This window comes from Tyto alba, unplaced genomic scaffold (genome assembly GCF_018691265.1).
Source record: "Tyto alba isolate M040663 unplaced genomic scaffold, T.alba_DEE_v4.0 Super-Scaffold_30, whole genome shotgun sequence".
Taxonomy (NCBI): Eukaryota; Metazoa; Chordata; class Aves; order Strigiformes; family Tytonidae; genus Tyto; species Tyto alba.
In genome coordinates this window covers 6,380,383-6,406,739 of record NW_024881305.1, presented here as the reverse complement: position 1 = coordinate 6,406,739, position 26,357 = coordinate 6,380,383, and the positions used below count along the sequence as shown (strand labels likewise).

At 55.9% G+C, this 26,357-nt stretch overlaps 1 protein-coding gene across 3 annotated transcripts; it reads left to right on the top strand.

Annotated features, from left to right (window-relative positions):
- Window positions 1–303: 303 nt before the first annotated feature.
- LAMB3 (laminin subunit beta 3) lies at window positions 304–26,193 on the top strand. Of its 3 annotated transcripts, XM_042800041.1 has the most exons (24): window positions 304–322; window positions 471–564; window positions 1,285–1,349; window positions 1,866–2,020; window positions 11,053–11,167; window positions 11,347–11,420; window positions 11,875–12,057; window positions 12,466–12,529; window positions 12,846–13,024; window positions 13,706–13,829; window positions 14,232–14,420; window positions 14,516–14,671; window positions 15,267–15,463; window positions 16,392–16,503; window positions 16,930–17,302; window positions 17,781–17,941; window positions 19,006–19,214; window positions 20,287–20,490; window positions 21,374–21,518; window positions 22,821–23,028; window positions 24,051–24,192; window positions 24,561–24,737; window positions 25,156–25,309; window positions 25,783–26,193. In XM_042800041.1, the coding sequence occupies exons 3-24, from the start codon at window positions 1,301–1,303 to the stop codon at window positions 25,917–25,919; spliced, it is 3,507 nt and encodes a 1,168-aa protein (XP_042655975.1). In that variant the 5' UTR covers window positions 304–322; window positions 471–564; window positions 1,285–1,300; the 3' UTR covers window positions 25,920–26,193. The 3 variants fall into 3 exon arrangements, with proteins under 3 accessions (XP_042655975.1, XP_042655977.1, XP_042655976.1); XM_042800043.1 differs by lacking the exons at window positions 304–322; window positions 471–564 and adding an exon at window positions 668–705; XM_042800042.1 differs by lacking the exons at window positions 304–322; window positions 471–564 and adding an exon at window positions 894–949.
- The last annotated feature ends 164 nt before the right edge of the window (window positions 26,194–26,357 follow it).

Here is a 26,357-nt window from a genome sequence, read left to right as displayed (position 1 = left end):
CCGGCTTTCAGTGAGGCGGCTGACGTGCCGATCGCGGCACGGCCTCGTCATCGTGATAGGCAAAACCTGCCCGAGAGGGGGGCGAGCGTGCGGGTGCCTCTCCCGAGGCCGAGCCGTGCGGCGGCTCCGGAGGGAGCCGGTTCCAAGCCGAGGTGGGGATGTCCCGGCGGTGGGCACGCCAGCCCCGAGTGGGTCAGCTGCGGGTGGGCTGCCGCCGGCCGGCTGCCTGCAGAGCAGCTGGGTCACGCTGCCGTCATCCTCGCCCAAAGTGATTTCTGTCTGCGGCCGGGCGCCCTGTCTAGGAGCTGTCATGAGTTACACGGTAACTGGGTGTGTATGTCTGAAGATCCCTGAATCACTCCCTTTACCATTACTACACCCACAGGCACCTTCTCTCCCAGGTGAGGCAGCGGCGTGTTAAAAGCTGGGAGAGGAGAGCGCCGGCGCTCAGAGGGCTCTTGCGGTTGCAGATCGGGTGGCAGCAGGGCAGAGAGCTCTCGCCGTGAGCCAGGGACACACCGGGGACCGGGGACGGTGCTGCCGCTCCCGCGGGGAGGAGGGCAGGTGAGGTTTCTGGGTGCTGGGGGGGGGGTGCTGGCAGCTCTGCCTCCCCTGGGCTCTGCTCCAGGGCTTCCCCGCAGGAGACGCCCGCTCTGCGGCGGTTTGTCTGGGTCTCTTCTTTTTGTAGAGCAAGACTTTGGGGTGGTGAGTTTTGGTTTGGAATCGATTCTGGAAACACAGGGCAAAGGGTGGGGCTGGAGAACAGAAAGTGCAGCGTGTTTGGGGGGTGTGGGGGGGGTGTGTGTGTGTGCACACTCCTTAGGGCATCGTTTCCAGCCCTGCGTTGGGACCTGGTATTGTGCCGATCGATCGCGGTGCTGGGGGCTGCGGCTTCTCGACGTCCCGGGGGAGCTGCGCAGTCAGGAACTGCCGCTCCGCTGAGAGCGAGGTGCCGTGCTGGTGCCTGTGGTTCACCTCAGCAATAACATAAAGATCCAAAGATAGTGTTTGAGGGAGAGGGCAGTCTCTTACACACTTTGGGGAAATCTCGTGCATGCTTCATGAGTTAGATGAAAAGCTGGGATTCTTTGTGCATTAACAACAAATACAATCTGAGCATCTGGTTTTTTTCTTCGTTATTCATGTTTTTTCACCCATGTTATTCTGTTGTAGATCAATTAAAAATATCTCCCTGTAAACTGAGAAAGACTGTGAAGGACCTGGACTGGGCTTTAGACTGGCATTTTGTGCTCCTTTTCACTCATGCTGCAAATTCTTCCCTAGGTGTGTCCTTGGCGGTATGGAGTCTCACTGCCAGCTTTGGTCATGGGCATTATTTCTCCTCCTGGGTAAGGCTCACCATACGGTGTTTCTAAAAGGATATGGGGGAAGCTGAATAAATAGAAACAATGCTAATGTGAGCTTTGTATTAGTAGCAGCATTGTGACAGCGGCTGGGAGGCTGGTACTTGAGAATAGTGCTGGTGTTTGGCGAAAGGCTGCTCCCTGTCCTGAGCAACCGGCCCTGGGGCTGGCTGGATGGGAAAACAGGGGACCCCAAACAGGGCTGTTGGGTATGATGGGCAGGGAACCGAGCATCCCTGCAGCCCAAAGACGGGGGGGCATGGCAAAGGGGAGTTTCAGAAATAGCTGTTAGTATAAAGCACTTTAAAAGTGCCTTGTTCTCATTAAAAATAAAGGTAATTCGGGGGCGAAATCCCTTTGTCCTTTTTGGCACATGCATTCGGGCGGTTTGTGCCAACCATGCCCTTGCAGTTGGTCTGTTGTAGGAAGCAGCAGCCGTGCTGGGGGGTGCCGGGGTGCCGCGCTGACACAACCCCAAGTCCTGTTCTCCTGCCGTTGCAGCTGCCCCGCGGCTGCCGGGCGCGGAGCGAGCCTGCTCCCCCGGAGCCTGCTACCCCCCGGCCCGCGAGCTGCTGCTGGGCCGGGCCCGGCGCCTCTCAGCCTCCTCCACCTGTGGCCTCGCCGAGCCCGAGACGTACTGCACGCCCCACGGAGAGGTACGCTCGCCTCCGCCCCCCGCGCTCCTAAGCCCCTCGTGGGGATGCTGACGCCTTCACCCGTCCTGCCCTTCCCGCCCCTTTGCAGGGATGCCCTCAGGTATTTATCCCCCTTCCAACCACGCTGGGTCACTGCGCCGCCTGTGCAACGTGTCCCCGCGGGCCCTGCTCTACCATCCCCTTGGTCGAGAAGAGGAGCTGAGCCACGAGCGGGGCACGGGCCGCAAAGCTCTGGTGTGGAGCACTGGAGGCAAAGCGGAAGCTTTTGCGTCCAAAATATCCCAAGCCTTTCAATCTCCAGACTTTTTAGTTGTAAACTAAACTCTTATTTCACTTGTCAAAAACGGGAACATTCCAGGTCTTTTACAAAGACTTGGGAAAGCCTCTGAACTGAACAGCTGTTTTCGATCAGGCTGGCTGTGCGGGGGCAGGAGGTAGGTCCTGCTCGCCGGGATAACGTTTCAGCCAGCTGCAGATTCCCAGGCTCTAAAGCTGCCACCAAATCAGAGTTAAGAGTTTAAGGCTAAGTCTGCCTGAGCAAAGAGCTGAAAACTACAGGGGTGATGTCCCTGATGTGAGCACTTCCTAAAGCCTCTCTCTGTCTGGCAATGTTAACCCCATAACTGCCATGGGAGGAGCTCAAAAGGGAGGGGTTCGATGCAGGGCAGGCAAAAAGGGTTTTGGGAGAGATGCTTGAGAGGAAGGGAAATGGCAAACCTCCTGTGAGGCAGTGTTTTCTACAGTGAAATCAAGCTTGAAGTGAGTCAGCCTTCTTCTGGTTTTAATTCCCCTTGAAGTTGAAGGCCCAGATGTGGCAGTCAGTGGATTTGTTGCAGAGCCCGTGGTGTTCTCGCTGGGCTGGAGAGATTTTTTTGCTCCCCTGGGCTCGGGGAGGGCTGCGAGCTGTTGGCTGGTGTGAGCCTGAGGCAGGTCCTGGCCCCGACGGCTGTGAGCATCACGTCCTCCTGGACGCTGGGCTGGCTGCAGCGTCTGCCCTTTGTCGGGTTGTTTTCCAGGCTGACAGCTGTGGTCAGGCATTTCCTCTGTTCAGGCTCCCACTCACTTTTTTCGGCGCTGTTTTGTTGGTCCAGGGGAGCGGGGCTGTTTGCTCGCCTCCCCAGCAAACCCCCGCTGCTTCTCACGGGTGCTGTGGCCCATGGACAGGAAAAAAGCAAGCAATTGTTTCTGCTCTGACTTAACTTCTTTTTTCTTCCCAATTTCTGTTGATACTTGAGGAAAATTATACACAAATGTACCTCTGAAATCTTCACTGAACATTGACTTTTGACAGTGACTTTTACTTGAAGAGGGGGCTTGTACTGTGGGAAGCGAGTGTCTGCAAAACCTTGATTAAGCTGGAGTGGGCTGGTTATTCCCTTTGCCTGGCCTTGAGAGATCACTCCGAAGAGCCTTCAGTTGTGATAATCAGCATCATTTGCAATCTTCCAAGTGGAGCCTGGGTGTTTCTCTGATGGCTGTGATATACCTCGAGCAGAAATGATCTGTTCAGTGCAGAGTGAGCGAGTGAGGTCTCGTGGTGGTACTGCGGAGGAAGGCAGAGAGCAAGACTGCAGCAGTCTCTTCTAGTCTTCAAGTCCCCAAACTATTCAATTTTCATATTCCTTATACCATGCCTTACAAGTACCAGGGTTAAAAGGGATATGGAACAATTAACACTTATGTTAAGTTGGATTCTCCAATTCTAGCTTTGGGAATGGGGTCTTTGCTTCTTTACCTATGTGTGATCCTTTCCTTTACTGAAAGGAGAGATGCATCATTGCTGCTAGCAAGTTCCGTAGAGACCCTTATTTCTGTTCTGCAGCTGTAAAGCCTAATGGGAGTTTTGAGTATACCAGCTCCTGTCTTTGCAGGAGAAATCCCTATGTGTTCAGCATTTCCTAATTTTTCCCTCCCTTTTTCTACTTCCCTAATTTAAGTAAAAATTAGTCCCCTGAATTCAATTTTCCTATTCCCATCCCATAAAAAGTAAGCACATTTAATTTATTGACTCTTATGACTTCTTTTTTTGTTACAAGTCCTGCTCTCGTTTTGCTGCCAAATAGGTACAAATCCGGAGCCTGTTTTGCAGTCTCAGCAGAGGGCATGGGATGAGGGGTTGCTCTCGCGGGCCGGTGCCCCGGTGCCAGCCGCCGGGCACATGCTGTCTGGGCCCACGCCGGCCCCAGGGTCCTCTTTTGCAATTCCCATGGGTCACTCGATTGCAGCCTCTGCTCCATTGTCTGCTCCGGCTCCAAATCCCTCTAACCTTTATACTTTGCTCTACTGATTGCTCCATTCCTTGGCTGTGGGCTCGGTTTAGTGAAATCCAGGAGGGAGACTCAGCATTGCCATTTATAGCGCAGGGGACTGCAGCGATGATTAGAAAAGTGATGGGGGGTGGAAACGGGGCAGACCAATGGTCTGGCTTGGAAATCACTTAGTGCTTGGGAAATGGCTGTTTGAGTCAGCAGGGAAAGTAAAAGCAAGAGGGAAACTGAAAATAAAATAGAAAAATGGGCGAGCCTGGATTTGGAGTCGTAAAGGCACTGATGTGTGTGGAAAGACTTTCATTGACCGAGGTGTGATTCAAGGCCCAGTTAATTCATGTCTTTATTTAAATGCCGTCTGGTGCTTTGGTAGGAGCATGGAGTAGCTCACGCTGCCCGGCCCCAGCCAAGGCAGGGCACGGTGTGGCTTTCACGCGGATCAGCCGGCTCCCGGTGCCCTCGCCAGGCTGGCCCTGCCGAGTGGCAGCCCCAGGGCTGTGGGGGCTCTTTGCTTCGCGGCTGGAAGCAGCGGTGCCGGTGCCGTGGCATGTTGGCACCCAGCAAGATTAACGCTTCTGTGGAGGGAGAGCATTGCTTTCCTCCGGGCTTGTGCAGTGCTTTCAGCTTAAAGATGTGTTCAGAGCTGGAAAATAGCTACAGAATCTTCTGGTTGTTTTATTAATTTAGAAGAGTACCCCAAACACCCTGCACATCACTGTGAAATCTTTTGCCGAAGAAAAGGCAAGAGAGGAGCGAAGCTGTGTGTCCTTGTGCTGGTGTTGCTGCTCTGTTTCCTTCGTCCTGGAGTGGAGCAGTTTGTGTGTGTGGCAGCTATACGGGCCCCCACGCCCCGACCCTGGGAGACTTTGGATAGTAAAATGTTGTTTGGGCCAGGTCAAGGACCAAGATTTTCTGCCTCTTCTCACCTGCTTTTCACGGGCACTTGATGGACATGAGGAACGAAGGGTAGGAAGTTGCCTTTATCACCCCTTGTGTCATGGGGACTGTGGGGTCATCCAGGGAGGAATTGAGAGGTAGCGGAGCAGCCCCATCCGTAATGAGTTCGTGGGAGGGGAGCGTGAGTGGGCCGGGCAGGAGAGCTCCCGGCACGGCAGAGGTTCCTCCTCCTGCTGACGGATGGTCGCAGCTGCCTGGCAGCGTTGGCCTGCAGCGTCGCTCCTGGGGTGTCTCAGCACTGAGTCGTCTCTGGCTGCTTCCAAAAATACAGGCCAATGTCTGCAAAAGAGAGTACGTGCAAGACTCATGCTTCTGCCTGCCTTGCTGCTACCGTCTGACTGTTCCATCTGCTTGCTCACCTGCGTGGAGCTCGGTGCTGATCCAAAGCGTGCGGCCTGCTGGGTGCTTCAGCGGGCCCTCGGCGTGTTGGAACAGGGGAGGGCACGCTCAAAACCCATTGTGCCTCCCAGCTCATTTGCTTTCCCGACCCACGTCATCACTCGGACTCAAGTTTTTTTACACAGAAAAATGCATCCACAGAATCGTGAAATAACTGTGGTCGGATGGGACCGTGGGAGGTCCAACCCCCTGCTCAAAGCAGGGCTTCTAGTTTTGAGTATTGCTTCATCATGTCAGGGGTTTGAACCAAATAATTTGTATTCCCGACCTCTTGAAGGTAATACAGCAACCACAAGTTGCTGCTCGGTGCTTATCTCATTTTATTCTGGCATTCAGACACACCCTGCTCTTTGCTGCAGGGATATGTCCCTACCTGCAGTGAATGTGCAGGAAAAAAAGCCTGTTTCCCATTATTTTTTTATTTCTTCTTCTCCCTTCTCTGTATCTTTTTTGCCACAGGACTGCAAATTGACACATATGCTGGGAGACATCACGTCATTCCCTTGCAGACGAATTGCAGAGGCAACGGGACCCCGGCGATGCTTGTGGGGTGGGGAGATAAGCTGGTGCAGTATGGGGTTTGCAGACTGTCATCCTGGCAGATTTTACATGGAGTTTTGCTGAGGGGAGATGATGTGAGAACAGATGGGGTGAGGAAAACAGGCACCCACGTGCTTGCTTTTAAGCAAGAGAAACGAACTTGATTCCCTTAAACCCCATACCTAGGATGTTTGTCCAGCTTGTGTCTTCTCCTCCTTCTCTGCTGTCACCTCTGAATTTGGGTGTCACTGGTAAAACCAAGCTGCGGGTTAGAGCTCTCTGTGTTTTAAGGGTAACCTCGGAGCCCAGTGTCACTTCTGACTGGCCAAGCAAGAATGTGCCATTAGATGTTATGGCTAAGAGGTATATCTATGTTTCAAAATTGAAGCACAGTCCAGTTTAGGAAGTACCAGTTGCTCACTGAGAAGTTGAACCACGATGACATAACTGTGGGAAACTTCCACCACCTTTTCCCGTGGAAAATACAGAGAGTACTTCACAGGCAAGATGAGCCCTGCTCCGCGAGCCTGGCATAGCGATGCCCTGCAGTGGGCGTTAACAGGGAAAGAAAATGGGCTGGAAGAGAGAATTGTGTAACTTGGTTTAACCAGGTGCCTTTGTTACCAAGATAACTTATTCTTGTTGCCCACCCAATTTTTTAATGACTTTCAGTCTCTCTGTATACATATAAATTCCCACTGCTTTCCAACTTGTCCCCAAATAAACTTGGAACAGTGATTACTGTCCCTATACAATATTAATTGTGCAAGACCACCCCAGGCTCCCGTATGGGAGGCTGCGTGCCAGGAGCCTGACTGACACAGTGCCTCTCACTGACCCGGGGCTGAGTTAAATGTGGGACCACCAAGGTCCCCGCAGCTATGGAAGGTCTTCATTTCATGACTGGAGAGAAGCAGCTTCCCATTTTTGCTGATGAATAATTTCAGTTTATTTTGGGTTGTGCACCTATGCCAGGAGGTTTTATTTCAAGGGCTCTCATATTAAAATGGCAGCTAGGGCTACTTAAAATACTTTGGTCAGAGTGCATCAGCTTAAAATTGTTGGAGGTTTTCTGCCCCTGCATGAGCGGGGAAGCATGGGAGGCTGCTCGGCAGCTGGTTCACAAGGTCAGAGCAGGAGGAGAGCAGCAGAAACCCCCAGCAGAGCTGCGGCAAGGGCTGGGTCTGCGCCCGTGTCCCTGGGGCTGCACCGCACAGAAGGGTCCCGGAATAGTAATAGCGGGCGTTTTTACAACAGCTGGTTGTTCTTCTACATGGATTTTTTTTTGTTTTTCCTCCACCATTATTTCTAAGACATGAATCTGTCTGTTCTCAACATGCTAGCTTTCCCTCTAAAATGACTGCCTTGTGAAATACCTTTCAAAAGGCTGGAATGCATTTCCTTTCATCTCTGAGCCTCCATAACCTGTATTTTGGTGACTCTTAAGAGTAGCTTGGAGGCACAGAGAGCAATTAGTGGCTTCCACGCAGACCTGCAACTTCTTTTACCTTCCCATAGGGCTTTTCAGCCCCACATCCCGTACCTACTCAAACACGTACGGGTTCTTTTTTGCTGCAGTCACACGCGGGCTGGGGCCTTTGGTGCCTGGCAGGGAGGGGACAACGTGCTGGGAGCCAGGGCTGGGGCTGCCCCTGGGGTCGGTGACCCAGCATAGACCCCGGCTCCTCGTTTCCATTTGTCACGTAGTCCCCCAGCCCGCATCTATTCCTGGCAAGCCCCGCTCCGAGGAATCTAGTGAGCCTGTTGCTGTGCTGGGAAAAAAAAAAAAGGGAGAGCTGGGGAAAGGTGTGAGCTTGGTAAATGTCCCCTCAGCCCAGCGCTGGACTGTCAGTTTTGGTAATTCCCTCTGTCCCGAGGAACTTTGAGACACATAGCCACAGTCAGTAATAGCAAATTCTCCCGTTGTGCAATAGAGGGGTTTCACAATTTGCTCCAAGGACGTGAAGTGAATTTTGCTTCCAGTGTTAATTTTAGCCTTAATTAAAAAGCTGGGGGGGAGGTGGGGGGGGAAGGAGAATATTTTTGCACCAAGCACAGCTCATGGGCTGCCTCGAGAGGGTTTGTCTCACGCAGTTTAAGCTTCATTTTTACTTAGCACTGCATTTTAAGTGTGGTTACAGTTTCATTGCCAGCATCGCATTGTAGCTACTAGAAGGCACTTGTGTGAATGGTCTAATAAGTATGCATGAATCATTCCTAATGAATAATTTAGTTGAGATTTACCTTTCCCCTAACAGAAAGCCTTCCTTCCCCCTTGCTAATCACAATCAGAACTGTTGTGAAGTTTAATCATTGTTGGGGTTTGTTTGCTAGATTGTTTCTGTGGATAATTCCTGTAGCTTCTTGACAATTTGCTGCGAGTAGTCATTATCTGAAATGAGTTCTTCTGCCTGGACCCGATTATATTATTTCTGATTCTTACTGGCAGAGCCAGGAGGAGTTGATAGAGCCAGGGAAATTGCATGATTATATATTTTGAATTCTTTGTTTGCTTACTTTGCAATATTGTTATAAATATTGTAGTTAGCCAGCTCCTGTTCTGGGATATTTATAGACAGAGAACATAAAGACTGTGGAAAATATTATGGTGACAGATCCGTTTAAAGTGAGGATCTCTCCTCAGTATCTACCCAGCTGCTGAAAGGTTCCCAGGTCCGGGGGCAGAGCAGAGTCAGGTCTGGGCTTTGTTAGGAACTAAAACCAGTGCGGGGGCTGAGCGCGGCTCTGTCTGCTGCTGCCCGGCCACGGCCTGGGAGAGCAGCCCGCCGGCTTTGTGTCTGCTGTGGCACCAGTTCGTTCTTTCTGGTCAAGGCCAGCATACTCCTTGTGTGTTTTTTTGTGAGAGCAGGCAAAAAGGTAATTCTGGACAAAGTTTTCCATTGATTCTTCTTTAAGTTTGGTTTTTGTTTTTTTTTTTTTTTTTTTTTAAAAAAAAAAAAGTAGTTCTTATGAAGCAGGTCCCTTTTTGTAGAAATAAGAGACCTGCCTGGCTTAGATAGGCCTGTTTCAAGAGTAAGGCAATATGTGTAAACCATGAATTAATCTTTTAAAGGGGAAACCAGGAAGGTTCGTGCCACTGTGGCCCACTGGCCACCACCTCCTGCCGCCTCTCGAGGCACAGATCTCTCCCGATCCCAGCTGGGGTGTCAGGTCGTGCTTAGTGTTTGGGCTGGAATTGGCTCACTTGTTTTAAGTACCAGATGGGGAGATTTTAGCACAGAGGTGGCTATAAAGTGCTTCTTGTCACTTGTCACCCGATGTCTCTGCCCCGCCACCGAAAGCTGATCCCATCACTGGGGTCCCAAACACGCCCGTGCCTCTGGTGTCACCTTCTCCCTCCCCGGCTCTGCCAGCCCTCGCAGCGGGGTATCTCGTTGCCCTCCCGGTGTCAGCCCCTAGGCCTGGTGCCAGACACGCTCCCCTCCTCCCCCCAGACCCACTTTCCTCCCAGGACGACCTTGCTGAGCCGTCCTGCCCCAGCCGCTGCGGCCAGCGCTGACAAACACTGTTCTCGACCTTCCCCGGTTTCTCAGGCGTTGGGACGTGTCGGTGTGCAGCCCGTGTCCCACTGCTCCCTTTCAGAGGCTACTGTGCTGCTCAGGCCTCTGGCAACTTCAGTTTCTAGTCGAAACGTTTCACACCCCTTTTGCTTTCGGGACAGCGTTACCCCGTAGCTCGGGCAGCTCTGCCTGCCTTGGTGCGCAGCCCCAGGAACCTTTCCGGAGAGCAGGATCGGCTCTTCCTCCCCGTTTCCCCAGGCTGGAGATGCCAAGCGCTTCGTTTCATGCCTTGAGTTCCAGCCTCCCCCTCCCCGTGGCCTCCGCAGCCCCTTGCTCCGCTCTGCTCTCACCATGACCAGTACCGAGCGCTTTGGACGGGGCCTCCCCGTGTCCCCCGTGGGATGCTGCCGTGGGCTCTCTCATCTCCTGCTCCCTTAGCATCCCCCTGGGACTTGCCCTTCCCCACCTTGGCCTCACCTGGGTGTCTCCCCCCATTTCATGGTGCTGCTTGCCCACCCTGTGCCTGCCTCTCCCCTTGGCGAGTGTCTGGACCTTCTCCGCTCCCTGTCTCTTGCTCAATCTCTTTCCTGCTGCTTTCTACACATTTTGGAGCCTGCTCGTGTGCCACACGTGCCCGGCGGCCCCGTGTTAGTGGCTGCACGGAGCGTTGCCTGGTTAGTCAAAATTTGGGTATTTGTTTGCTCCTCAGGGACCCTGTTTTCTCCCATCCCCACATTCCCTGTGCTACATCTCTGCTTGCTCCTTGAATTACTTGCTCAAGTGAAGGGCTGAACTTTGAGCCACTCAACTTCCCACCCGCTGACTTCTCACCCGTTGAGCTGTTTGCTCCCGCTCTGCTCCCAGGAGAGAGCGCAGGGAGCCGAGCATCGCCCAGCGCTTTTGGGTGCGAGAGAAAGGCCTTTCTGTTCACCCAAACAAACAGCCCCCTCGGTTGTGTGGAAAAGGCAAACTGGTCCTGAAAAGCTGCAAAGAGCTTTCTATCAAGTGTTGTCATTGTGGAAAACAGGGGGTTTGCTTCAAAAAAAGGCATTTTTGATGGTTTGCCAAAAATGTGTTTTAGTCGAAAGCATTTTGGTTTTAGTTTTTAGGCCATAAACCCATGAGTTGAGTTTTCTAAGGGGGTGTGAAGAGGACCACTTGAGTCCTGTGTATCGTTAGTCTCACTGGCCGCGGTTCTTCAGGTCTCTAATAAACCAGCTTTTCCGATGCCATTTGTTCCTCGGTGAGCCCACGCTGCACTTGGGCCCCTCGCCTCCGGGCTCTGCAGCGGGGTCTTGCCCTCCGGCCGAGCGGGGACGGTCGCTTCTACCGGCGCTTTCTTTTCCAGTGGAGCATGAAGTGCTGCCGGTGCGACTCGCGGCTGCCGCACGCCTACAACAGCCACCGCGTGGAGAACGTCCTGCCCTCCGCCGGCCACTCGCGCTGGTGGCAGTCCCGGAGCGGTGAGTACCCGCTGGGCACCGGGCCCCCGGCAGTAAACGGCGTCAGGGGAAGCAGAGGTGTTGGATCTGGTAGATTGGAAGGAAAGAAGGAAATAAATGGCTCGGCTCAAGCAGCTGAGTGGTTTATTTTGCTGAAGTCCGGGGTCTGTGCCTCTGAAGCTGCCTCTCTGTGCTCGCAGGCGTGGAGCGCGTCTCTCTGCAGCTGGACCTGGACCAGCCGTTCCAGCTCAGCAGCGTCCTGCTTCACTTCAGGGTTTGTGGGCAGCAACTCCGCTGGCGAGGAGGTCACCGATGATGGGTCCCGCGGGCTCTCCACGAGATGTGGGGACCTCGGGGCACAGCTCCCTTCAGGCTCCTGATAGGAAGCACGCCAGGGTCCCCATCCCTCCTTTTTCCCTGTTTTTCATGGCCATTCCCCCAGGCGTTTGGGAGGAGCAGAGCAGGGTGGCGGGTCCCCATCCCACAACTGTCTGCTGAGAAATCTCCTTGGTGCAGATGTGTGCTTTGTGGCTACAGCAGGGCTGGCTGAGCGCAGCGGGGGTGGGGGGGGGACCCAGAAGTTGGTAACCTGCAGGGGAGGGGATCGCTCCAGCAGCCTGCGGAGAGCCGAGCCTGGAGGGAGGAGGAGGAGGAGGAGAGGCATCCCGAGGGTGGGAGCCTGCTGGGGTGTGCCGCGTTACAGATGTGCCCCTTTCCCCTCTTTGCAGTCGCCGCTGCCCGCTGCGATGCTGATTGAGCGCTCCACCGACTTCGGCAAGACCTGGGAGGTGTACCAGTACCTGGCCTCCGACTGCGCCACCTCCTTCCCCCACGTCCCCCGGGGCTCCCCCGAGAGCTGGCCGGACACTCGGTGCCAGGCGCTGCAGGGGTACCCTCAGCACGGGGGCAAGGTGGGATTTAGGGGGGGTTTGTGTAAGGGGCTCCCACACGTGCCCGTTCCCCCCCGCTGTGACCCGGGGCTCGGGGCGGGTGGCCTGCTCAATGCTGCAGAGACATGTGGTGGCCTGGAACTAAAACCAGTGTTCTACCTGGTGAGGGATGGAGCCCGGGGCCATCCAGCACTGCTGAGGGGTCATCTGGAGGGTTCCTGCTCCGGCAGGAGAGGCCTCGCTGCTTTGTGACAAGTGGAGTTGTTATGTTGGTCTTCCTGCCAAATCCTCTGCGACTCTGAAGTCTTTTCCCTGTGTCAAGTGTTGTTCTGCAGAGGCAGGCCGAGAGTGCGCACTGCCCAGGGCACGAGAAGAAAACACCTTCTGTTTTCTGCTTTTTAACATTATTTTTTTTTTTTCCCTTCTAAGGTGAAATTCAGTGTCCAAGACCTAGCGTCTGCCATCACCACCTCTCACAGCCAGGCCATTGGTGGTAAGGGACCGACCTCTTTCATATCTGAGGAAGGGCGGGGGGGATGCTGCACCTCGTGGTTCTTCCTAGGTGTGGTGGAGAGCGCTGGGCTGGGGTGACCCCGAGGGGGGAGCAGCTCAAGGCCTCGAGCTGCACATCAGGCTGGTGCCTCCGAGGTGCCAGGGAGCGGCGTTTGCTCTTTGCTGACCACTCAGCTGCTGCTCTGGATGCCGATGCCTCTGGCTCTCGCCCTGAGCCCTCTGCGCCGACGGCGGTGCGCTTCCGCAGCCGGTGCCCGGGCTCCTGCTGCCCCCTCACACCTCTCCCTCGGCCCCAGCAGAGCTGGGGCGCTTCACCAACCTGCGGATCAACTTCACCGAGCTCCCCCACATCGCGCGCCAGGGCTACCGCTCGCCCAGCACCTTCTACGCCGTGACGGAGATGCGGGTGCTGGGGAGCTGCTTCTGCCACGGCCACGCCGACCGCTGCGCCGCTTCGGGAGAGCTGCACGCCGCGGTGAGTGTCCGGGCAAAGCGAGAAGCCTGAAGATGAGCTCAGCGGTGTCGGGCTCCACCACACGCCCAGGAGCGCTCCTCGGGAGGCCTGGGCTGCAGTGGGGTGCGGGACTCTTTCCCTTGGCCAGAGGCTGCTCACAAGTGGGGGAAACAACACCCTGTTTTGCCTGCAGCAGTGGGGTGGTGGCTGTGAGACAGCAGCCTGTGCGCTACCTGCACATAAACCCCCTTTCTGTGTTGGGAATAAGGTGGAAGTGCTTTATCAGGAGTTACGAAGCTCAGTGGCAGTGGGAGGTGGTGCTCTGGGTGGAACTGCTCCTGCATGCACTGCGGGTCTCGGCTGGGTGGTGGGGGACACACAGAAGGTTTCAGCAGGCTCCTTCACATCCAGGAGGATTTGCCAGTGCAGGGTGTTAGCACTTGTGGGATTTTCTTGTCTCCCTGTTACGCTCTTCTGCCTCGCCTTGAGCGTGGTTGTCCTTGGGTGGGTGGTAGAGGTGGTGGGAGTCGCCCTGTCGCTGCGGGTGAGGAGCAGCCTGTCCCTGTCTGGGTGCTGGAGCTTCACCTCCGTGGGGGGAGCGGGGGCAGGAGCAGGCCAGGCGTGTGCTGGAGCGGCATCGGGAGGGTGAAGCTCTGGAGTGAGCCGCTACCATCCAGGAAGGGTAAAGCGTTGTCCCTGCAGCAGGTCCACGGGCACTGCCTGTGCCAGCACAACACCGCCGGTCCCAACTGCGACCGCTGCGCCGCCCTCTACAACGACCGGCCGTGGGCGCCCGCGGAGGACAGCGATCCCCACGAGTGCCAGAGTACGGCGAGTGCCTTTCCCCGCTCCTCTTCCCGAGGCCTTTCCTGAATCCTCCCCAGCCGTGAGCAGCAGGAGTGGGAGTGAGCTCCAAGACCTTCCACTGGGACGCTCTGTGGGGCTGGACGTTAACACGGGTGTCTCTGCAAAAGGCACCCCTGCCACGTTTGCACGCCGGGCTTTGCTCCGCGGGGCTGCGGCTGGGCGATGCCCCGGGCTCCTGGGCTGCACCAGCGCTCGGCCTTGCTGTCCGACTGGTGCCAGTTTCATCCTGGGGTGGTCAGCGGGTCTCACCGTGTCACGCAGGGGACACGGGCCCCCTCTAGTGCCGGAGCTGCTGCTGCCGCCGGAGGGGTTTGCGTGGTTGCAGCACTATCCGGGCTGTCTTGTTGGGTTGTTTTTTTAGGGTGCAACTGCAACGGTCACTCGGCCTCGTGCCACTTCGACCCGGAGCTGTACCGTGCCAGCGGAGGGGCGAGCGGGGGTGTCTGTGACGACTGCCAGCACAACACCGAAGGCAACAACTGCGAGCGCTGCAAAACGAACTATTTCCGCAACCAGAGGCAAGATCTCGCCCACCCCGAAGTCTGTCTGCGTGAGTGCCCGCTTACCCCCCCCCCGCAACACCCTCCCCGGCCCCCCGGCCGCCCCTCGCGCCCCTCAGCAGGGCCGTTCCTCACACGTTTCCAGCCTGCGAGTGCGACCCGGACGGCACCGTGCCGGGCTCCGTCTGCGACCCACTGACGGGGCGTTGCGTCTGCAAGGAGAACGTGCAGGGGGACCGCTGCCACCTCTGCAAGCCGGGGTTCGCCCAGCTGGCCAATGCCAACCCCATGGGGTGCCACAGTAAGTACGCCCCGAAACACCTTCTGCTTCCCGGGGTGCTCCTGCCCCACCTCTGCGCTCAGCGGCCTCAGTGGCTCCGAAAGGCATCCGGGTCCCGCCCAGCTTGGATTTGGGGTTTTCCAAGCGAAAGGCTTGTTTTGCAAAGGCTTGTAAAACCTCCTTGCTTGTTTTGCAAAGGCTTATAAAACCTGTGGCCTGTCTCAGGTGTAAGGTTGGCAAAAAGCACAGGGAAGGTGGGGTTTAAGGTGTGTGTAGGGCTGTGTCCCCTTCCCGACTGCGTGCTCGGGATGCTGGAGGTGATGCCAGGGCTGTGTGCAGCAGAGGGCAGCCGTGGCTCGGGCCAGCGCTGCCTTGGGCTGGGCTGGAGGGCCACTGCGGCCTCTCAGGCTGCTGAGTCCTGCTGCAAGCGCTTGAGGGAGCAGAATGGTGTTCGAGCAGGGGTGCAGGTGCCTTGTGCCGAGCTCAAGGATGAAGGGAGAGACGGGAGAGCTCGCCTTTGCCTGGCTGCAAGGTCCTTCTGCGGACCTGGCTCTGCGGGAAGCCGGGCTGGTGCTCTGCACCCATTTTTAATACGACAAAACCCTCCCCGTTTCAGGATGCACCTGCAACGCGCTGGGAACGCGGCAGGACGTGCCCTGCGACGACGAGACGGGGAGGTGCTTCTGCTTGCCCAACGTGGTGGGGAACGACTGCGACCAGTGCGCGGCCGAGCACTGGGCGGTGGGGAGCGGGCAGGGCTGCCGGCCCTGCGCCTGCCACCCCCGCGGCTCCCGCAGCCCCCACTGCAACCAGGTACCCCTGCCCCGAGCATCCTCGGGGCGCGCTCAGCATATCTCAGCAATATTTCCTTTTTGTTTCCCTGCTTTCTTTCTTACACGCACCTGCAACTTGCTCTCATTTTTTTTTTTTTTTTTTTTTTTTTTTTCCTTTCCCAACACTGCAAACGCTGCTGTGAGGGGGTGGCGGGGGTCGAGCTGCACAGTGCCACGGCCGATGGAGCTGCGTCCCCGCTGTTCCACACCACGCCGGGGATCACTCAGAGCATCCAAACCATCTGTTGGGTGGCTCTGTCGTCCCGTCCCACCCGTGGGAGCCTCCACAAAAAGGGCTGTGTGTTCCCTAGCCTGTCCTGCTCTTATTTTCCTTTCCCCACTTCCTAGAAAACACTGTGACAGGCTATTCAGGAAAATGAAAGAAGCTGGTAATTATCGAGGCAAAATTAAGCCATTTTAAAAAGCCTGATATTTAGCAAGGAAGCCGTAATAAGACATCTTCATACAGGAGAGGCAAGTTAATTATCCTCATTTGTCAATGAAAAGCGTGTGTGTCACTTTGGGCTTAAGAGGCAACTAGAAAAATTAAATGTTAAAAAAAAAAAAAAAGCAACAAAACCATGACAAATTCTAAGAGCCAGGGATAGGTCCCAAACAAGCTCAGTGCAGGGAGGAGAGCTGAGATGGCAAAGCGGCTGCTTGTGGGCGATTCCTTTGTCTTTGAAACAAAGCTTAAAACTCTGCTTCGCCACGCTTGGGCTCTTTGGAGACCGTTTGCATCACCTGGCTGAGCCCGGCGCGAGCAGCACTGGCATGTCCTGGGGATACTGGTGAGGAGATTGTCCGTGTGCTGGCTGTAGAGCCCAAGAGCAGCCGAGGGACAGCTTTCCCAGGAAGGTGCCCAGAGCCGGGTCCTGGGGCTCCCTGATGAATTTCTCGTTCCTCAGTTCACAGGCCAGTGTCCGTGCAGAGAAGGCTTCACGGGGCGGACGTGCTCTGCCGTGCAGGAGCAGGTTTGCCCAGACAGGCACTACGGAGACGTCCGGGCGGGGTGCACGGGTAGGCAGCATCTGCTTCATTTTGCCTTGGTGTTTCTTAACGCTGAAATCACGGGTTATCTGGGAAAGAGCATCTGGCCCCTCCCCTGACATCAGCATTTCCCATGCTATTTTGCAAGAGAAATTTCCTCTCTGGAACAGCCTCCGAGTTCATCCCCATCTCCCGGTATCCACCAGTCCCCTCCTGGCAGCCTTGGGCGAGCCCTTGGGCTGTGCTGGCCTGGCCTGGCAAGGTTTGGGGGCTCTTCCCATTCCTCGGCCCGTGCCACCTTCCTCCCAGATGCTGCAGGGGCTGGCGGGTGGGGTTGGACTTCAGATTGTGCTGGCACCCCATTTAACAGGGTGTGGTTTGATAAATATTTTTATTTTTTTTTTCCCCTCTCTGGCGGGCTTCACCTCTCTACCCCCCCACCTTTCCATCACCCAGAGTGCGACTGCGACTTCCAGGGGACGGAGGCCGTGGGGTGCGACAAGAGCACGGGCCAGTGCCTCTGCCGCCCGGGCATCACCGGTCCCCGCTGCGACCGGTGCCAGCGGGGCCACTGCAGCACCTACCCCGGCTGCGAGCTGTGCCACCCTTGCTTCCGCGCCTACGACGGGGACATCCAGCGCCTGCGCCTGCGCCAGGCCGGCCTCGGCAACTCCACCTCGCAGCTGCCCCTCGGCAGCGGGGGGTCCCGCTTCGGCCCCCGCCTCTCGCAGGCGGAGAGCACCGTGCAGGAGGCGCAGGGCATCCTCGGCCGCTCTTCCACCACGGAGCAGAGCCTGGCCCGGGCGGGCAGCGCACTCGCTGCCGTCAGGTGAGAGGCGGATGGTGCTGACGGGGCGCGTCCCTGCGCCGGGAGGAGATGCTGGCTTGTTTCGGCGCGCACGCTCCACTTGTCGCACCGAGCCGCTGGCACGCGCTCGGCTTTGTTTCTCTCCCTGAAAATCTTGCCCCGCTCACGAGGCGACCCAGGGGTGCAAGGGAACAGAGCTTCCACGTGTGCCCGTCCTGTGCAAAATGTTGCAAAGGCAGGAGGCCGGCGGGGCTGGCCCTGGACAGCCGGCATCCTCAGGGCGTACGCAGCGTGCGTGGGCACGGCCCTGCAAGCTGGCCTCTCTGCCACCTCCGCGAGCCGGCGAGGCCGCGGCGTGTCCTCGGCCACCAGCTCTCCGGGCTCAGAAGTGCCTCCTCCCCCGGTGTTGGCAGTGTCCCAGCACAGACGAGCCCTGCTCTCTGTCTACACGTGCTTTGCTCTCTGCTTGAAGTCACGTTTTCTGCTTTTTCTCTCCCAGAGAGCAGGTTCAGGGCATAAATCCTGACCTTCATTTTCTGGATGAGACTGCCTCTCTATCAAGGGAGCTCGAAGCCCTCAACAGCAGCTTGCTTATCACTAACACCCAGTACCAGAGCAAGAAGACCCAGTTTGAAACCAGCCGCAGCACGGATCTGTCAGGTACGGTGCTGCAGCTGTAATATCTCTTAATTTGCAGCCGTTAATTTACCTCAACGTGACTGTGCCTGGTGGTTCCCCACTGGCCGGGTGGTTGAGATGGAGCTTTTAACCTGCTGTCAGCTTAGGAACAGCAAATAGATCTTCCCTCCCCAATGAGAGATGCTTTCTACCCAGCCTGTGACAGGTCTGTGACCCAGGATTTCATGCTTTTGGGTTATTTGCTCCGGCGTTTTGGGGGGCCGGGTGGCTCTCTCCGCGGGCACCGCATGCCTGTCCCCCGGCCAGCACAAACTCCGCTGCCGGGGTGCAGTGGGAAGGGGGGGAACCCCGCTGGGAGCGTGTCACCGAACCCGGGAGGAAGCTGAGATAATGAAGGTTGTGCACAGATGGAAAGGATGGAGAGGTGGGGAAGAGAGCCAGGCGGCTGTCAGGCGCTTAGGAGAAGAGCTAATTAAGCCCTGTGATGATGCTGGTGGTAGGCTGCCATTATATCCCTGCTGCTGCTAATTCCGAGTGTCTCCTTGCTGCCTCCCTCGCCCCGCTGCAGTGTGCAGCGCAGCCGGCCGGGGACGTGCGAGCGGCCGCAGCCCGGGCAGCTTCACTCTGCTCCTGCAGCCGAGCAGGGCTCAGAGCTCCGGGTCCTGACCGCTCTCCTTCCAGGCCGTGCTGGAGGGGAACATGGGGCCTGCTCGGGAGCCAGGGAGGGGGCTCCGAAAGCCCTGTCCTGCCCCGCCAAAGCCCTTCTGGGCTGCCCGGAGCAAAGCCCAGGACCAGCATGTGCACGTCATCTTGCTTTAGTTTTGTTTCAGTCTTTTCACCCCAACCCAGAGTTCAGTCCTTCAGGAGAGCTCTGCAGCTCACTGGAGAAATGGCTGAAAGGCATTTGGAAATAAAGAGGAGCTTTTTTGTTATGCCTTAGTGACTAATCACTCTGGCTGTGTCCCACTCCTCTCAGTGCACACAACCACTCGCAGGGTATAGTCAATGCCTTCGTTTAGGCTTCGTTATGCTGCATTTATGAGTCATGGAGGCATTTGTGTCATTTACCGGTTTTATTCCTGCAGGAGCCTTCAAGACAATCAGATCTGCTTACCAGACGTCCACCAATGCCAGCGGCCTCGCTGCCAGTGCCTCCGGGCTGCTGGCCGAGTCCCGGGAGAGCCGCAGGAGCACCGCGGGGCTGGAGGGGGGGCTTGCGGAGTCCACCTCCAAGCTGCTGACCCTGAAGGGCGAGATAGCCTCATCTCCCAACCTGGCCCCCGTCATAAATAAGGTGAAGATACAAAGTGGTTTTCTGGCTGCCCCTCTGTGTGTTTCTGGTGTTCGAGAGGGCCCCGTAGAGCTCCGGAGGCAGAAGTCTCATTCTGCACTCGTGCATCTTTCCTCAAGCAGTCTGGCAGGGTAGAGCAATGTCTCTGTCCAGAGAGACTCTTAAAAGGCATCCAAGCAACCTGGTGCTCTGGGACAGCGGTGGAGAATTGCCTGAGCATCCCCTGCCTGGGGATCACAGATACCGAAGCATTGCCACCCACCCCCTCCCAGGCATAGACTTTTTTCCTCCAAGGACTCTCTCATGTGTCAGTTCTTGTATCTCAAAGACCCACTTAATTTCTGGATGAGGTTTCTTTTATTTCTCCTTCACTGCTTTGTTATTGCCATGGAGATCCATTTCGGTGTCTCCTAATGCACGGTTGCTGTGGAGACCACCAACCTCCCCTCTGCTTTTCAGGGCACCAACACGTTCCCAGGCGACCAGCCTGCGCTGGTGCTTGCACTGGCTCTGGGTTTGCGTGTGCCCCTGCTGCAGTGTGCTCTTCGGTGGGGGGTGAGATGCCCTGCAATTAAACCCGCTGATGTCCAGGCGGGAGGGCAGGGTCTCCTCATCTCTTTCTCTCTCCCAAAGCCAACTGCACAGGTTGGACAGGGTTCCTCTGCCACGCGGGGAAGAGTTGCTGTCCTGAGAGTAACTGAGCTGTTTGCTCCACGCAGACACGCTCCGTTGCTCTTCCTGAGCTGTTGGGGTTTAGCTCCCGCTTTGCTCCTGTTTATGCTCCAGCTTGGGGCGGTGAGGAGGTGCCGGCCTTGCGTTGCTGTCTCAGGCGTGGGCCGTACACGTGCGCAGCTCTGGCTGCCCCTTCTCCGACCCACTCGCTCTCCAGTCATCGGGCTGTGCCACGTGCGTGCCCCTCGGCCCCGTCCCCCTGCCCACGCAGAGCTCCAGCCGCACAGCGAGGCCCCCAGCCAGGGTCTGGCGAAACTTTGCCCCCCGGTGACGTGCCGGTTTGCTTCCCCCAGGGCACCGAGGCCCGTGCCCTGGTCGCCCCAACCGCTCTCTCCCTCTCCAGATCTGCGGGGGGTCCCGAGCGGAGTCGTGCACGCCCGGGCGCTGCGAGGGGCTGCTCTGCCCGCCGGCCAGCGGCGCTGCCTGCGGGGCCGCCCGCCCCTGCCACGGCATCGGCCCCACGGCCAGCGGGGCCCTCGCCACGGCCACGGAAGCTGCCGGGGAGATTCGCAGCCTCAGCGCCCGGCTCCGGGAGACGGCGGAGCTGGTGAGGGTGGGCACGGGTGAGGGTGGGCTCGGATGAGGGTGGGCGCGGGTGAAGGTGGGCGCGGGTGAGGGTGGGCACGGGTGAGGGCACAGGTGAGGGTGGGCACGGGTGAGGGTGGGCACGGGTGAGGGTGGGCTCGGGTGAGGGTGGGGACGGGTGAGGGTGGGCACAGGTGAGGGTGGGCACGGGTGGGCTCGGGCTCGGGCGGGCAGCCCATCCCACAGCCAAGCCCCCCGCTCCATCATTCGGTGTCGAGCAGCGGGGCCTGGGCGCACAGCCGTGGAGAGAGTGAGCTGTGCTGAATACCCCATCTCAAACTCTGTTGGAGACTTGGTCGTTTGGGCAGCTTCAGAAATTCAGGAGTTTTTGAGTGGGAGAATCTCTGCGGCGTGCGTGGGTCCTGCTTCCCCCCAGCACGGCAGCCACAGAGCTGAAGGCGCGCGAGCGGCTCTGGAAAGGGCACGAGAAATCCTGTCCTCGTCCTGGTTTGGGATTAGTGTGGCAGAAGGGGTGGCCATGTGGAAACCCCTCTGATTCCGCAGGTGTATCTGCTCTAACATTTGATGTAAACTGCTAGAGTACGTGTGTTAGTGTTGTTGCAGCTTCTTGGGTGCTTGCGAGATAAAGTGCATTTTCAAAGTAATTTAAAATCCGTTTCAAAGGTGTTTTAAAAAGTTAAACCGTACTGTCCCTATTTGAGAGCTTCCTTTGCTAATCCAACCCTCAGTCTTTAACATTTACAATTCTTTAAAGTGGTGGCATGTTAAGAATGGGGAGTAGCATCATTTCAAAGTGCCTTGCCCAGTTCGCTCAGAGTTGAGGTAGGGCTGCTGGGATTCCAGATCAAGAGGAAATGGCTCCATCAGGATATTGTTGTTTGTAGATTAAAACGACAGAGACATCTGCAAATCAGATTCAAAGCAATATTCGGCGGCTCGTGGACCAGATGAGCGTAACGAGGACCCAGATAGAGGGAGATGTGCGGCGCATCCAGCAGTTCATCCAGCAAGTTCGAAACTTTTTATCAGGTAAGGGTCTGCAAGCTGTAAAGTATGTGTTTGCAGGTTGGTTTGTGCGTGGAAAAACCTATTTTTTACAGTGATATTGTGTATGAGAGTACAGTACAAGGGAGGCAGCTGAATAGCTCACCCCAGTTAAGCTCTTGGTTACCCACTTTATCTGCGCATTGGTATTTACGTAGCAAAGGTAGTGCACATCCTCTGAGGCAGCAAAGCTTGGACAGTTTTCAGGAAAACAAGAAATTTCAGCAATACACAAGGCTGTAACTTTGTCAGCGATTGCAGCCTGGCCAGCTGACTTGCTTAGGCTTAACTGTGCTGTTCGGACTGACCCAAAGGAATCCTAGCTGGTTTACCTGTCGGCTTCTCTGGGATGTCACTGGGGCAAACCCTGCCTGCTTCCTTACAGAGACGTGTGAGGTCTGTGGGGCGCGAGGTACCACGGGGGGGTCCCCAGCATCCCCCAAGGACCTGCTCCCAAATATCACCTCCGAAACAACGAGCTGAATTAACAAGAGTGGAAAGCTGTGGAGGAGAGGTGGTCTTTTGTCTGTAGCAGGGACCACAGCTTGCTCCGAGTCCTGCGCCCTGCCGCAGTGCCCTGTGCCGTCGCCGGGGCTCGAGGACAAACCCGTCCCCGTGGCTGGTGCTCTCCCGGGAGTTGCGTTGACCCGGTGCAGAGGAGTTTACCGGCAGCACTCGCTGACCGGAGATAAACAGGCAGCTCTTCTCTGGAGCAGACTATTAATCAGATGAGAATTCCTTGTTGGCCTATAAACCAATGGGATGACTTATTGTTCTCAGACAGATTGTAATAACATAATGAGCCTCATGAGCATTAGCTGAATAAGAAAATCAGGTCATTTGGTGCTGCCTGGTGTTAATGATGAGTGAAGATATTTCTGAGCTAATCACTGGGCTAATGTCCCTTGGGCTCTGCCTGCTTCTGATTCCTCAGATTTATTAACTTTTATTTGTGAAATAAAAAAAAAAGCTTGTCTTGAAACACAACCTCCTCTGCTCACTGAGGTCTACCTGACTGTGCTCTGGGCTCAGCCGTGGTGTTATCCTTGCCAAATTAAAGGTATCATCTCAGCCCCTTCCTGAAAGTTTTGCTGCTGTGAATGAGAAGTACATTGAATTCAGGGGGATTAAATTCAGAGTGGATCCTGGCTACTGTCTGGAACGAAGCGGCTGTGTGCGTGAGACCACGCCTGGCTGGATGTCTGCCCTCATCCTCCCTTGCATTTGTACTGACACCTTCCCTCCCTCCCTCCCGTTTCTGACGCTGTCTGTCTGTCTGCTCTGTAGACAGGGACATGGACCCTGCCACTATCCAGGAAATCAGCGAGTCTGTCCTCTCCCTACGTCTCCCCACGGATGCTGCCGCAGTCCTGAGGAAAATGACAGAGATCCAAAATCTGGCGACCAAGCTGCAGTGCCCAGAGAGCATACTGGCCCAGACAGCCGAGGACATTGCTAAGGCCAAGCAGCTTCAGCAGGAGGCAGAACAAGCCAGGTCGGTTGGGGCTCAAGGGCTTTTGGGAGCTGAGAGTCACTCAGCTGGAGCGAACGTGGTGGTTCTTGGGTTGAAATCTCGCTCTGCTGGAGCTGTACTGACTGGCACAATATGAAGCTTTAGGCCAGGATCTTCTGTGTCCCTGCAGCGCCTAAAAGGATGAGTCTGCAGTCTCTACAGACACCTCCCTGGTGCCCCAATACGAATAAAATATCTGCCTGCTAAGAATAGATCCTGCTATAGATACTAGAACAAGAAGGCCTTTACCAAAAGTAATGGAGGCTTTTCTCTCTCTCTTGAGTCCCTGTGATGGGAGATGGCAGGGTTGCCCTGGTATTACTTGATATTGGTGACCTACATCCTAATTGCACAAGAGAGCATGAGGAGATTAAATGGGCTATTTGTTTTCTGGGTGAAAGTTGGGAGGATTATCTCATGGTCCCTTAAAAAGTAATTACAGAGTGTCCTTGCAAATTTGGAACGTCTACTTTGTCACATGTTGACTTGCAGCAATATCCCAGTGAGAAGGTTAGGGGGATAAGTATGTAAACTCCTTGATAGTGTCTGACACCTGCTTAACCTGCTGGAAGTGATGAGGCAAGGGAGTCTGGCTTTCTACGGAGAGCTCTATCGCCCAGCGTAATAGTCCCACTGCAAGCAGAAAAGCATTCATTGGAACTGGTTCAGTGGTTATTGCTTTCCCTTCAACGCTTTTTCTTGCAACACTTACAAAATACATGGTTGTAACTAGTTTAAAGGAAGGTGTTTCTCTCCCCTTCTCACGTTGTCTCCTCTGCTTGGGGGTATGAAATGGAAGTAACACTGCTCTCAAAAAGAAACCTGCTGGAGTGCAGTGTGTCCAGATGTGTGGGTCTGTGGCTTCTGGGGGAGAGGGACTGCAGCCTTCTCTGTAACAATCCTGTCTTGCTTCTCAAGCTTCCTTATTTTGCCTCTGCAACCTTGGCTTTTCAGCCCGTGCAATTATCTACGCTCACTCCTGGCCACTTCCCACGTTTCCCCAGGAATCGGGCGAACACCGTGGAGGGCAGTGTGGAAGATGTGGTCAGGAATCTGCGACGAGCCAACACGGTGCTGCTGGAGGCGCGGGGTGCCATCAGGGGCTCTGGCTCTTCCCTTCGGTTCATCCAGGAGCGCGTTGATGAAGTGAGTGATGCGCAGTGACCTCCCAGTAACGGTGCTGCGCCCCGCTCACCGCCTCTTCGAGACCTCCCCGCTCAGTAGAGCTCTGCACCACCGCAGCTGGGAAACGGGATCTGGCGATGCTTTTGCCGTGAAAATCTCTCCTTTCTGCTGTGCCTCCCTCGTGTGCTTCGCCAAACTCCAGTCACGGTTCCTGCTGGAGCTCCCCCGAGCCAAGCCCCGGGGGGCTGCCGTGCTCAGCTGCGCAGGGAGCAGCCCCCCGCTCCCCCTGAGCCCCCACTTCTGCGGCGCGTCCGTCGGGCAGTGCAGCCGCGCGGAGGAGCGGGGCTGGGACGCGACCTCCCTCTGACTGCGGAGCGCTCTGCTTTCAGATCCAGGCTGTTCTCAGTCCAGCCGAGAAGAACGCGGGGGCCGTTGGGGGCCAGCTGGACGGGCTGACGGCGAGGCTCTGGCGGCTGCAGCGCGGAGCGGAGCAGAGCCGCCTGCGGGCCGCCGACGCGCAGCAGACGGCCGGGGAGGCGGGCGAGCAGGCCAGGAGCGCGCAGCAGGTACCGGTCACAGCCGAGCTCCGCTTCCCCGCTGTCACTAGACAGCAAAGCCAGCTGTGGCCTGGCACGTTTTTAGATGAGGCAAGGAGGTTTTCCTGTTCCAGCCATGCCTTGCGCGCTGGCGTGTCACTTCCTATTAATTTGATGCAGTATTCCACTACTGAATTTTCCCAGGGCCTCTCTCAATCCTAATGCCTTTACTGGAAGCTTCTTTCTGCTGTACCTCCCGCCTCAGGCCGAGTAGCCCATACAGCTGTCAGTAGCATCTTTGTGAGTGCATCACAAACTGTCACGCATTTCCGTGATAACACAGTGACAAAGCCCTAGTGCAGTATCCAGTTAATATTTAAAATGGATTCAACACTGGAAAATCCCCTTCCCCCCAGTCTATTTGCACTGCTTATTTGCTTTTCCCCAGGCTTTCGAACAAGTGAAACAAATGTACGCTGAGCTGAAGAGCAGGACGGGGCAGAGCCCAGCTCTGGGAGAGCAGGGCAGCAGGGTGCAAACCATAGACCTGGAGGCACAGGCTCTGTTTGAGGAAACTCTGGCCATGATGCTCAGGATGGAAAGTAAGACTCTTTGTGAACTCTTTGTAAGAATCTCATGCACCGGGGAAGGGCTTTTGACTCCCTGAGGGGTAAGGGAAAGGAGTTAGGAGGAAGATGATGTACTTTTGGCAATGACACGGTGTGGATTTGGGCTGTATCTGCTGGTGCTGTCCCAGTAAATTTAGAGTTTGCAAGGGCACGTGTGTCTCTGTGGAAGGGACCCCCTGCCTGCGATGCCGACGCGCCCCCCTTTTCCTCCACACACTTGCTTCCATTTTTAAGCATTCAAAACTAGTGGCTTTGTTCGGAGCAGTCGTGCTGGGGTGGTTTCTTGAGGGGGAGAAAGGGGAACGCAGGTTGTGAGTTTTTCTCACCCCACCAGAGCTTTGCAGGGGGAGGTGGAGGCTCAGCCCAGCCTGCCGCGTAGGGCAGTGGCCACGATGCCTTCCTCCTGTCCCGTCATCGCGTAACCCTCTCCTGCCCTCTCTCTGCAGCTTTAGAGACAGAAATTCAGGAGAGCAACAAGGCTTTGATGTCCAAGTCGGCCAGGCTGTCGGGCCTGGAGGAGCGGGTGGGAAGGATCCGGGACGCCATCAACAAGCGAGTGGCCTACTACGAGAGCTGCTCCTGAGCTCCAGCGGCATCGCCTTCCTCCTCTGCAGAGGCTGACTTGTGTATTTGTTCCCATCTTCTGGCTGGAGTTCTCACGTGCCCAGCATCTCTATTTTTAGCAAATTGAGTTTCCGTACCTCTGGAAAATAACTGCACTGAGCCAAAGGAGCAACCCCATAGAGAGGGCTAACTTTGGTGGGACTGGCTGGAGCTGCCTGGTGATTGGAGGAAAAAGGGGGAGACACATCGATCTTCCATGGCAAATAAAAACATCCCCAAAGTTGTTATTTCCAGATGGGTTTATCAAACAAGAAATTATTTATTTTTCTTGTTTTAGCCAACTCAAGCGCTTTAAGCTGAATTTCACCATTCAAATTAAAACCCTCACGTGGGGTCTTTTAACACTTTTTACCTATGCTGCAGTTAATCCTTAAAACTTGCCGTGGCTTCAGTACAT

Excerpts from the sequence above, each read along its gene's own strand:
- LAMB3 (XM_042800041.1), top strand. The coding sequence starts at position 1,301 with ATGGAGTCTCACTGCCAGCTTTGGTCATGGGCATTATTTCTCCTCCTG. Across the intron at positions 21,519-22,820 it reads AGTTCGAAACTTTTTATCAG|ACAGGGACATGGACCCTGCC; the intron begins GTAAGGGTCTGC and ends TCTGCTCTGTAG. Across the intron at positions 25,310-25,782 it reads CATGATGCTCAGGATGGAAA|CTTTAGAGACAGAAATTCAG; the intron begins GTAAGACTCTTT and ends CTCTCTCTGCAG.